Source organism: Saccopteryx leptura, chromosome 2, assembly GCF_036850995.1.
Source record: "Saccopteryx leptura isolate mSacLep1 chromosome 2, mSacLep1_pri_phased_curated, whole genome shotgun sequence".
In the NCBI taxonomy this organism is placed as follows: domain Eukaryota; kingdom Metazoa; phylum Chordata; class Mammalia; order Chiroptera; family Emballonuridae; genus Saccopteryx; species Saccopteryx leptura.
The window spans coordinates 178,251,230-178,262,416 of NC_089504.1; the positions used below are offsets into that span (position 1 = coordinate 178,251,230).

Consider the following 11,187-nt stretch of genomic DNA (forward strand, 5'->3'; position numbering starts at 1 on the left):
TATCTCAAAGTAAAAAGCTTTTGCACAGCAAAAAACATCATTAACAAAATTAAAAAAGAACCAAACAATGGGAGAACATATTCGCCAATACTTCTGATAAGGGGTTAATAACCAAAATTTGTAAAAAGCTTCTAAAACTCAACACTGAGAAGGTAAACAACCCAATTAAAAAGTGGGTAAAGGAACTGAATAGACACTTTTCCAAAGAGGATATACAGATGGCCAATAGGCATATGAGAAAATGGTCAATGTCACTAATCTTCAGAGAACTGTAAATTAAAACAACAATGAGGTACCATCTCACACCTGTAAGAATAGTGCTCATTAACAAAACAACATACTTTAGTGCTGGAAAAGGTGTGGAGAAAAGGGAACCCTCCTGCACTGCTAGTGGGAATGCAGATTTATGCAGCCACTGTGGGAAACAGTATGGTGTTTCCTCAAAAAATTAAAAGTGGAACTGCCTTTTGACCCATCTATCCCACTTTTAGAAATATATCCTAAGAATACCAAATCACTGATTCAAAAGAAGATATGCACCCCCATGTTTATTGCAGTATTGTTTACAATAGCTAAAATTTGGAAACAGCCCAAGTGTCTGTCAGTGGACAGGTGGATTAAAAAGCAGTGGTACATATACACAATGGAATACTATGCAGCCATGAAAAAGAAGGAAATCTTACCTTTTACAATGGCATGAACGGACCTGGAGATTATTATGCTATGTGAAATAAGTCAGGCAGAGAAAGATAAATATCATATAATCCCAGTTATATGTGGAATCTAATAAACAAAGTAAACTGAGGAATGACATAGAGGCAGAGGTGGAGTCATGGGGACCAGAGGGACAGCTGTCAGAGGGAAGGGAGACGAGGAGATGGGATCAGAGAAGGTGAAGGGATTAGTGAAATTATATGTACATAACACAGAGATACAGATAACAGGACAGCAAATCCCAGAGGGAAGTGGGAGAAGGAGTTAGGGGAAGCGGGAAAACGGTGTAATGAGGGGCACATGGTTGGAGGGTGAGGGTTTTATATTGAGTGGGACACTTGAATCCATGTTAACACAATAAATTCAAATTTTTAACTAAAAATTAATTAATTAGTTAACTAAAAATAAAATTCACCTGTGGATAAAAAATACTAAATTATATAGCATGCTAACAACAAATAAATATAAAATGTTCATCCAATTAAAGACTATTTAGATAATAGATAAATAGCTAATTATATTTGACTGATAAAAAAAAAGAATAAAAAGCTGACAGACCAGATTGGCAAAGATGGATAGGAGGAAGTTAGATGTTTGATGGTGTTGTGGATCTGGAACTCTCTCTGTCCAAACTTCTTGTCATGTAGATTAAGTATTGCTTTTTTCTTTTAAGCCAGCATTCTTTGGGTTTTGTTTTTTTCTTCAGTTGCTTTTACCCAAATGAGTTTAACATCAAAATGGAGAGAGGCACTCTCATTTCCTTTGTCACAGAGCTTGTAGGAATGTTAGTATTTCATAGACTGTACAGCTGTTGTGGACGATGGAAGGGCAGCAGTCCCAGGTCAGAGCACACGAAATATCCAGTGTATGCGGAGGGCAGCAGTGGAAGCAGCTGTGCCCGAGGCTGTGGCAGCAGTGTCTGGTGACCCCAGCAGCAATAGCAGATGTGCCGAAATGAGGCAGTGTGAGTGGTGAAGCCCGGCATATGCAGTGGTGGTACCTAGTTGACACTAGGATGTCTCATGTGGGAATGGAGCACAAATGAGAAAATAAAGCCATGGTACACAGAAGCTCATTCGGTAGCTGATTTCCCTTGTTTAAGAGCACATGCGACTCATCCTCTAGTTTCTCAGAAAGGATAACTTGCTACACCATATAAATCCAAAAATGTTTAGTGGCTCAAACACAATAGGAATTAGTATTTTGCCTCGATAACAGTCTAGCGGTCAGTGGATGGTTCTCCATTCAGGAGCTGAGGAGACGCCATCTGGAGATTCAACACTCCTTTTGGATTTGGTTGTCACTGAGATGGTGACAGGGGAAAGAAGTGTGGAGGACAGCTGCCTGCTTCTAGAAGGCCAGCATCAGGGTGGCCCACGTTACTCCTGCCTCACTTCACAGTGAGAGGGAGGCACCTGTCGCTACCCGACTGTGGAAGGAGTGGGAACTGGATTTCCCTGGCAGGGCAGCCACTTCCAAGTTACGACTTTATATCCTGAAATGGGAGAATGGACATCCAGCTCTTCCCAGAAATACTTGTTTAAGGGTAGAATTGGGGTGAGCCAGGTAACTTGCAGAGCCCTGGCTCATGGGCTAAGCTAGTGACATCTAGGAAACAAGGTCAATGATTTTTCCCATTGATCTTCTAAGGCAGAAGTGGCATTTCCCCCGCCCCCTTCCTTGGAATTTTCTGCTTGACTATATAAATTACCAAATAATTTAAAAACTCTTTTATTTTGCCTAATTATGTTGATCTGGGATGGTCATAGTATGAATTTCATTTACAATTTAACATAAACCATATATCAACAGTCTAAACTGTAACATATGCACCTGCCAAGTCCTTTTATTTAATAATAAAGCACTTAAAATCATGTGGCAGTTTTATTTTAAAGGATTTCTGATGACTGCATGACTTATGACTACAAAGAAATGAAATTTCAAAATGAGCATCAAACTTATTTTTCAAGTGCCTTTCATAAATGTGCTGCTACCCATGTAATAAAGTAATTTTCCCTTGTGTGATAAATGTAGCACTAAAGAAGAATGAGCCTTGTCTGATAAAATGGCTTTTATTAATCTCTTAATGTTTTTATTTTTCTAGAATTATGATTAGTTTCAAGAGAGTAGCAAACAGGTTATGATCAGAGTTGAATATTACTGCTATTCAGATATTTTTGGCTAATGCCTGCTATTTATTTCAAAAACAAAATGCTACCATTAAGAAAAATCAATGATAATGGTCTGACTTTATTGTCAAGAAATTACGCCCTGCCGCCGCGGAGCTTGGGTGCTTTCAAGATTCGGCTCCACCCATAACCCACCGCCATGGCCGAGGAAGGCATTGCTGCTGGAGGTGTAATGGATGTTTATACTGCTTTACAAGAGGTGCTGAAGACCGCCCTCATCCACGATGGCCTAGCCCGCGAAATTCTTGAAGCTGCCAAAGCCTTAGACAAGCGCCAAGCCCACCTTTGTGTACTTGCATCCAACTGTGATGAGCCTATGTATGTCAAGTTGGTGGAGGCCCTTTGTGCTGAACACCAGATCAACCTAATTAAGGTTGACGACAACAAGAAGCTAGGGGAATGGGTAGGCCTCTGTAAAATTGACCGAGAGGGAAAACCCCGCAAAGTGGTTGGCTGCAGTTGTGTGGTAGTTAAGGACTATGGCAAAGAATCTCAGGCAAAGGATGTCATCGAGGAGTACTTCAAATGCAAGAAATGAACAAATAAACTTGGGTTTTGTTTCTCAAAAAAAAAAAAAAAGAAATTACACCTGTTATGTAAACTTTGCTAATTATAAGTGCTTGAATTTATTTGGGTGATACAACAGATGAAAAAGGCCATTTATTAGAAGTATTTGGTATTTATACTAGCATAATAAAATGGAAATAATAGAAAACATTCTAAAGAAATTAGAAATGTTGATGGAACAGAATTTGCCCAGGAATGAGTTACACGGAGAAACAGCCTGGAGTGTGGGATTAACAGAGTGCTTCGTTTTGGAAAGTAATTCCCCTCTGCAGCTCATCCTTATCTTCCCCTCTTCTCACTATCCTTCTTACTTTTCCTGGGTGAGCGCTTGTGTGTACCTACTCCAGCTCCTACTGACTCCTGTCTTTATGGCTTCGGCACTAACCTCTTGCCTCCAGTCTGTCTCCTGGCCATCTCTGCCTGGATGTCTCGTTGGAACTGAGCTCTACATCTTGCTGTTTTCCAGCCTTCATTTATAGTCCTGACATTTTGCAGCCACCACTACCTCCCCTGCCCCAGAGTCTCACCTATTCTGAGAATTTCCAGGTGTTATGCTAAGAAATAAATGCTGATCACACCCTTCTTCTCCAAATGTCCACTGTCAAAAAAACTAGTGGTGGGAGGTTGCTGGACCCCGCCAGAGTTTCCAGGGTCCACTGTAAGGACCTGGCACCCTAAGGGGTCACACTCTCACCATGAGCAAGCAAGACGTTAGTGCTGAAGCTATAAGGATGGGAGTCGATAGGAGCTGGAGCAAGTACACACATGAGCTTGAATTATTTTAAACCTACAGAAAAATTGAAATAATAGAATAAAAAGATGTATAACCTGTGCCACCCAGATTCACCAACTTTTGATATTTTGCCACCTCTCTCCCCTCTCTTTTCCTTGTTGTCCATCCCTCACACTCCTGCAGAGAACCCAGCCTTGCCCTGGCTCCCTAAGAAGTTGTGGTTTGGGATTGATGTGTATATTGACATTCCCATCTGTTTCTGTTGGTCTGACTCTGATAGTAAAAAGTATTTGGGGCAGCAGTGGAGAACGACAGCGGAGGGAAGGATTCACCTTGATGTTTAAGCCTTGGCAAACGGGCAGCACCTGCCTGGGTGATTGGGTGTCAGCATGGCAAGAAAGCCTTTCTCCCAGGGTGCAATATGACCACCTGAAGGATCAGGTGAGAGTAGAGTTCCAAGTCCTTACAGTGGACCCTGGAAACTGTGGCAGGGTCCGGACACCTCCCACTACTAGTTTTTTGACAGTGAACATTCAGAGCAGAAGGGTGTGACCAGCATTTATTTCTCAGCATAACACCTGGAAATTCTCAGAATGGGTGAGACTCTGGGGCAGGGGAGGTAGCGATGGCTACAAAACCTTGGGACTATAAATGGAGGCTGGAAAACAGCAAGATGTAGACATTATGTTCCTGTAACTTGACAGGCTGGTGAGGGCTGAGGATATTTGGGTTACTCAGGTACAGAAGCTAAGACATTAAAAGAAGTATAAGCTGCAAGAGGAACATTTCCTTTACCCTCTAGTTCAGGGGTCCCCAAACTTTTTACACAGGGGGCCAGTTCACTGTCCCTCAGACCATTGGAGGGCCGCCACATACAGTGCTCCTCTCACTGACCACCAATGAAAGAGGTGCCCTTTCCGGAAGTGCGGCGGGGGCCGGATAAATGGCCTCAGAAGGCCGCATGCAGCCCGCGGGCTGTAGTTTGGGGACGCTTGCTCTAGTTCATCATATCCCTCATGGTGTATAATTCCTAAATCATTCATTATCCTCGTTTTTCATTTTGATTGTACACATGTGATATAAACACAGGAAATAATCTGCCTGTCTGGCCAGTTGATCTTCAAAGCCACTAAGATCTATTAGCTCTGATTTTGTTTTAATAGAAGAAAGTATTTTTGTCTATTAACTGTATGACCCTGCCTTTCAAGTCATTAAAACAAAAGTCCAAAATCCTTACTCTTTCAAAAATATTGCTAATGGGTTTATTTATTTTAAAAATCTACTTTTTATCAGAGGGAATATATATATGTTGCAGATTCTGTTTTCCAAAGATGATAGCAGTGATCTCTCCCATCTTGCCAAATGGAACACCACCGTTGATGTCCCTCTCATCAAATGGTGAAATCTGTGTTCCCTCTTGCTCCTGGGTGGACTCTTGTGACTGCCTCAACCAAGAGAGTAAGATGGAAGTGACACTATGAGGCTATCAAAGCTAGGTCATAAAAATGCCATACATTTCTGCTTTACTTTACTGGGACAATTGCTCTTGGTACCCAGCTATCATGCTATGAGGAAGCCCCATTAGCCCACATGAAGAGACCACCTGGAGAGGTCATGTATAGGCATTCCAGCCAACAGCCAAGCTGAGATCTCAGCTGACCACTAGCATCAATCAGCATCAATCACATGTGAGTATCAATCCTGCTAGATGATTCTACCCCTCAGTTATTGAGTAACCCTCAATCTTTGATGCTTCCTAGTTGAATACTCAATTATCAGAGAGCAAAAACAAACCCTTCCTGCTGTGCTCTGTTCACGTTACTGAGCCACGGAATCTGTGAACATAATAAAATGGCTGTTTTATGCCATTAAGTTTTAGGGTTTCCTATGTAGCAATAATAACTGAACCAGCGTACACACCCTCTTCTGTTTTGTTGACAATTCTGTGAGTTTTGATCACTGCACAATGTTTTATAAATGAATTAGTTTGAAGATATTTTCTTTATCCCATATTTTTGAGGTCTTAAAGAATTGTCTTGTAAAATCTTTTAGTTAAAACATGCCTGTGTAGTCAGGGGAGTTTGTCTGTGGGGAAATTTCCCTAGGAGTCTTTGTATAAAGGACCAATGAGCATCCTAAGAACTCAACCCGAACAGAGACTCTCTGATCAGGAACTTGGTGCCTGAGTAATGGTACAGTGTCAGAGGGTTAGGTTAACTTTGAGTACAGTTCAGTACTGTCACTCTACTTGCCTTTCTGCCCAGCCACTGTGGACCTAAGCCTGAATTCCAGATAGAGAGAGTCGGCAATACAAACGTGACTAAAAGAAGAGGAGTGACTTGAATTGCTCTTCCTTGTGGCTATGAGGACTTAAGCCAATAGGGTCAGCAGCACTGGTGCCAGCTGCCTTGACCAAATAAAAAAAATCTGATATTGGTTCTTGGACATTGGGTGTCCCACTGTTGACTTTGGTAGCCTTGGCAAAAAGCCAGAGAAGGTGAGGAGCAAATGGTGTTTGCTATGTAGAAGTTGGGAGGGCTGTATTCACCCTTTTATTTATTTACTTATTTATTCATTCATTCATTCATTCATTCATTCACTATTTCATGGACACTCTTCACACACTTGATCTTAGTCAAAAGGCCAAGTAGCAATTATGGAGACTCTTAACTGTCCATATATTCTGTTCTTCCCTTCTATAATAACTGAATTGCAGTTGAGCACATGACCACCAATCTATCCTACATCTATCAGCTTCCCTTGACACATGCTATGTGAGAAATGCCACTTGCAGCTCTGGGGCATCAGACACCTGGATATCCATCTCTAAGCTTTAAAATTTTTTCTTCTTACTGTCTGGAACCCATTAACTTAACCTTAACGTGCAGAGGAGAACAACATTCAGGGTCTCTGAATGACTGTGGAGCAGAACAACCCACTGACATGGAACACTCAACACTAATTTTTAAGTGAAAGATAAACTGTCTTTTAAAAATCTTTAAACTATTGTCGAGTCTCTTTGTTTTAGCCATTTAGCCTTACCCTAACCAATACACTTATTCATTTAACAAATATTTATTGACAACTTCTGTGAAAGATGATGAGAGTTAGAGATAATTGGCAGAAATCATTTTAAGTAGAAAGAAGAGAATGTGCAAAGGCTCTGGAGTAGTAGTTTGCATGGTGCATTTGAGAATCTGAGAGGAGGTTGGTGTGGCTGACATGAATGGAAGGAGCATCATCCAAGATTTGACTGGAGAGACAGAATGAGGTCTGGCCATGAGGGTCTTTTTCAGCCAGGATCTTATGTCTTTATCCTAAGAGCAAAGAGATTATCATTATCAGAACAATGACTAAAGCTATTGAGGAATTAAAGTAGAGGGATGACGTCAGAGTTGTACTTTGAAAGAATTCCTTTGGTAGCTATGTGAGGAGTAAGAGATAAAGCAGGTAGTCTGGTCAGAAGCTATTGCAATAATCCACTTTACTTGGAAATACATGTGATAGATCTTCCGGAATTCCCACAAATAGTTTAGGGGTGATTTTGAATTGAAGCCAGAATTCCCAAAGTTGTAGGTAGACATGAACCAAAGACATATTATTTTGTATTTACAACTCTTGTTTTTCATGCATGATGATGGTAGGCCAGGGAAGTTCAGGCCACAAAAATGTAATAATAACAGCTCTATTTTGTGAACTTCAAATTGAGATACATGGTATGACAATGGGACAAATATTTGAAGTGCCAGGATGGTTTTTGGCAAGTCTGGATTATATTATCTGTTGGAAAACCTGAGTCAGATTTGGTGGCTCATGTTCTCCTAGTTCAGGTGAGATAGTAACAACTATAGGTTATTTTGTACAATCCCAGGATGGAGCATAAACATCTTAATAAAGTGTGGATAAACTCTTAATTCTTTATGAAAATACTTTATCTATGTGATGCCAAACTGCTGATAAGTATCAAGGCATCTGATTCTCAGCAGACTCTTTTACTGTTTCTGCATTATTTTCACTGGTTGGGTACTCTACAGACTTGTGCAATTGAAAGTGAAGACCTTATGTCCACAGTTTTTATGAGTTTTCATAGTACAAAATAGACTGCAATGCTGCTATTAAAGGTTTTATTGTAGGTGGTAGGTGTACACTGGGTTCCGTGTTCTACTTGGCTCTCATGCTAGCTCTTTAATTAGAGCTTCCCTTAAAGTCTTTTCCTTTGGGTAAACACATTGATGAAAAGTGTAACTCTGGCAGTGATTTAAATTTCAACTATAGAAGAAGAGATATAGAAGTTTAAAGTTATTTTCAACTCAGTCAATTAAGCATAGTTCTAAGGATCATATGATAGTGATGTCTTATGATAAATGACATGAGATTATAATATTAATGACTTTAAAATCTCTATTATTGTTTCTTCTTAAAGTTATGTCTATTAGTCTATGACTGATGTGATTTGTGTGAAATGACATACATGAAAATAAAGATTAAAGTTGTTTGCTTTTTCTTATTCTTAATATGTAGGGCTACAGGCCCTGGCCCGTTGGCTCAGCGGTAGAGCGTCGGCCTGGCGTGCGGGGGACCCGGGTTTGATTCCCGGCCAGGGCACATAGGAGAAGCGCCCATTTGCTTCTCCACCCCCACCCCCTCCTTCCTCTCTGTCTCTCTCTTCCCCTCCCGCAGCCAAGGCTCCATTGGAGCAAAGATGGCCCGGGCGCTGGGAATGGCTCCTTGACCTCTGCCCCAGGCGCTAGAGTGGCTCTGGTCACGGCAGAGCGACGCCCTGGAGGAGCAGAGCATCGCCCCCTGGTGGGCAGAGCGTAGCCCCTGGTGGGCGTGCCGGGTGGATCCGGTTGGGCGCATGCGAGAGTCTGTCTGACTGTCTCTCCCTGTTTCCAGCTTCAGAAAAAGTACAAAAAAAAAAATATGTAGGGCTACATAGAGGTATTATTTACTTATTACAATTTTTTAAGTAAGAGTGAGGGAGATAGTGAGACAGATCCCTGCATGCGCCCCAACTGGGATCCATCCAGCAAACCCCATCTGGGGCCGATTCTCGAATCAACTGAGCTATCCTCAGAGCCCATGGCCAACATTCTAACCAATGAAGCCACTGGCTACAAGAGGAGAAGAGAGAGAAATGGGAGAGAGGGAGGAAAAGAGAAACAGATGGTCACTTTTCATGTGTGCTCTGACAAGGAATCAAACCTAGGATGTCTACATGCCAGGCCGATGCTCTATCCACTGAGCCAAGCAACCATGGCCTGCTTATTATGATTTATAGAACCATATGTCATTATAATTCATATTGTAAATTTTACCTCTTTGATAATAAGACTAGTAACTCATTGTTTTTAAAAAATGTATTTTTAAGTGAATGAAACTATATTAAACTAAAAAGCTTCTGCACAGCAAAAGAAACCAACAACAAACAAATAGCCAAACAAGTAGGAGATAATATTTGCAAACAACAGCTCTTTTTTTTAATTTTTCAGACTTTATTCATTTGAGAGAGAGAGATTGAGAACCAACTCCCACACGTGCTTTGACCAGGCAAGCCCAGGGTTTCAAACAGGCGACCTCAGCGTACCAGGTCAATGCACTTTATCCTCTGCGCCACCACAGGTCAGGCACAAGCAACAGCTCTGATAAGAGGTTAATATCCAAAATATATAAAGAATTCACAATGCTCAGCAACAAACAAACACTTCAATTAAAAAATGGGGAGAGGACCTGAACAGACACTTCTCCCAAGAGGACATGCAAATGGCCAACAGGTATATGAAAAGATACTCATCTTCACGAGCTATTTGAGAAATGCAAGTCAAAACTATAATGAGATACCACCTCACACCTGTTAGATAGGCTGTTATCAACAAGACAAGTAATAAGTGTTGGAGAGGCTATGGGGAAAAAGGTACCCTCATTCACTGCTAGTGGGAATGCAAACTAGTATAATCATTATGGAAGAAAGTATGGTGGTTCCTCAAAAAATTAAGAATAGAACTACCATATGACCCAGCAATCCCTCTACTGGGAATATACCCCCAAAACTCAAACATACTGGTATGTAAAGACACGTGCACCCCGTGTTCATCTCAGCATTATTCACAGTGGCCAAGACATGGAAACAACCAAAGTGTCCCTCAATAGAGGATTGAATAAAAAAGATGTGGTACATATATACAATGGAATACTACTTGGCCATAAGAAATGATGACACAGTGACATTCATGACAACATGGATGGACCTTGAGAACATGATACTGAGTGAAATAAGTAAATCAGAAAAAGCTAAGAACTGTATGATTTCACACATAGGTGGGATATAAAACTGAGTCTCATGGACATAGATAAAAGTGAAGTGGTTACTAGGGGGAGGGGGATGTAGGAGACGAAGGGGGGAAAGAAGTAAAGAGGGACAAATATACGGTGATGGAAAATGATTTAACTTCGGGTAATGGGAATACAACATAACCAACAATTTAAATGCTATAGAAATGTTTGCCTGAAACCTATGTACTCTAATTGATCAATATCACCTTGTTAAATTTAATTTTATAAATAAAATGGAAAAAATGCATTTTGGGGTTGTATCTGACCATATTCATCGCTAAGTCCTATTGATTACACTTTCTGTCTCTTGAACCTGTTCACTTCTCTCCATCTCTATCTCCATAATTTCTTGCCTGTACTACTGAAATAAACTCCTAACTTGTCTATCTACTTACTACCCGAATACCTGCAGGCAGCCAAACTTGAGGTTAAATCAGTCCTCTACAAAGCTTCCCTCATTTCAGACACTATCTGCAAATCTGGAGGTCTCGAAGGCCACTTCTGACCCAGCTTTGGTGTTTTTATTGAGATTTTATTACATAGGCACGATTAAATTATTGGGCATATGGTTAAACTCAATCTCTATCCCTCATCCCCTTTCTGGAGATTTGGCTAATATCATGTGTTTCAAAACCCCAATCCTCTAAGCAC

The 11,187-nt window shown here is 40.9% G+C and overlaps 1 protein-coding gene across 1 annotated transcript; it reads left to right on the top strand.

Annotated features, from left to right (window-relative positions):
- The first annotated feature begins 3,004 nt into the window (after positions 1-3,004).
- LOC136393216 (small ribosomal subunit protein eS12-like) lies at positions 3,005-3,486 on the top strand. The gene has a single exon (XM_066365832.1). The coding sequence runs from the start codon at positions 3,043-3,045 to the stop codon at positions 3,439-3,441; it is 399 nt and encodes a 132-aa protein (XP_066221929.1). The 5' UTR covers positions 3,005-3,042; the 3' UTR covers positions 3,442-3,486.
- Positions 3,487-11,187: the final 7,701 nt, after the last annotated feature.

Bases quoted from the DNA above. Each gene is read 5' to 3' on its own strand.
- LOC136393216 (XM_066365832.1), top strand. From the start codon at position 3,043: ATGGCCGAGGAAGGCATTGCTGCTGGAGGTGTAATGGATGTTTATACT.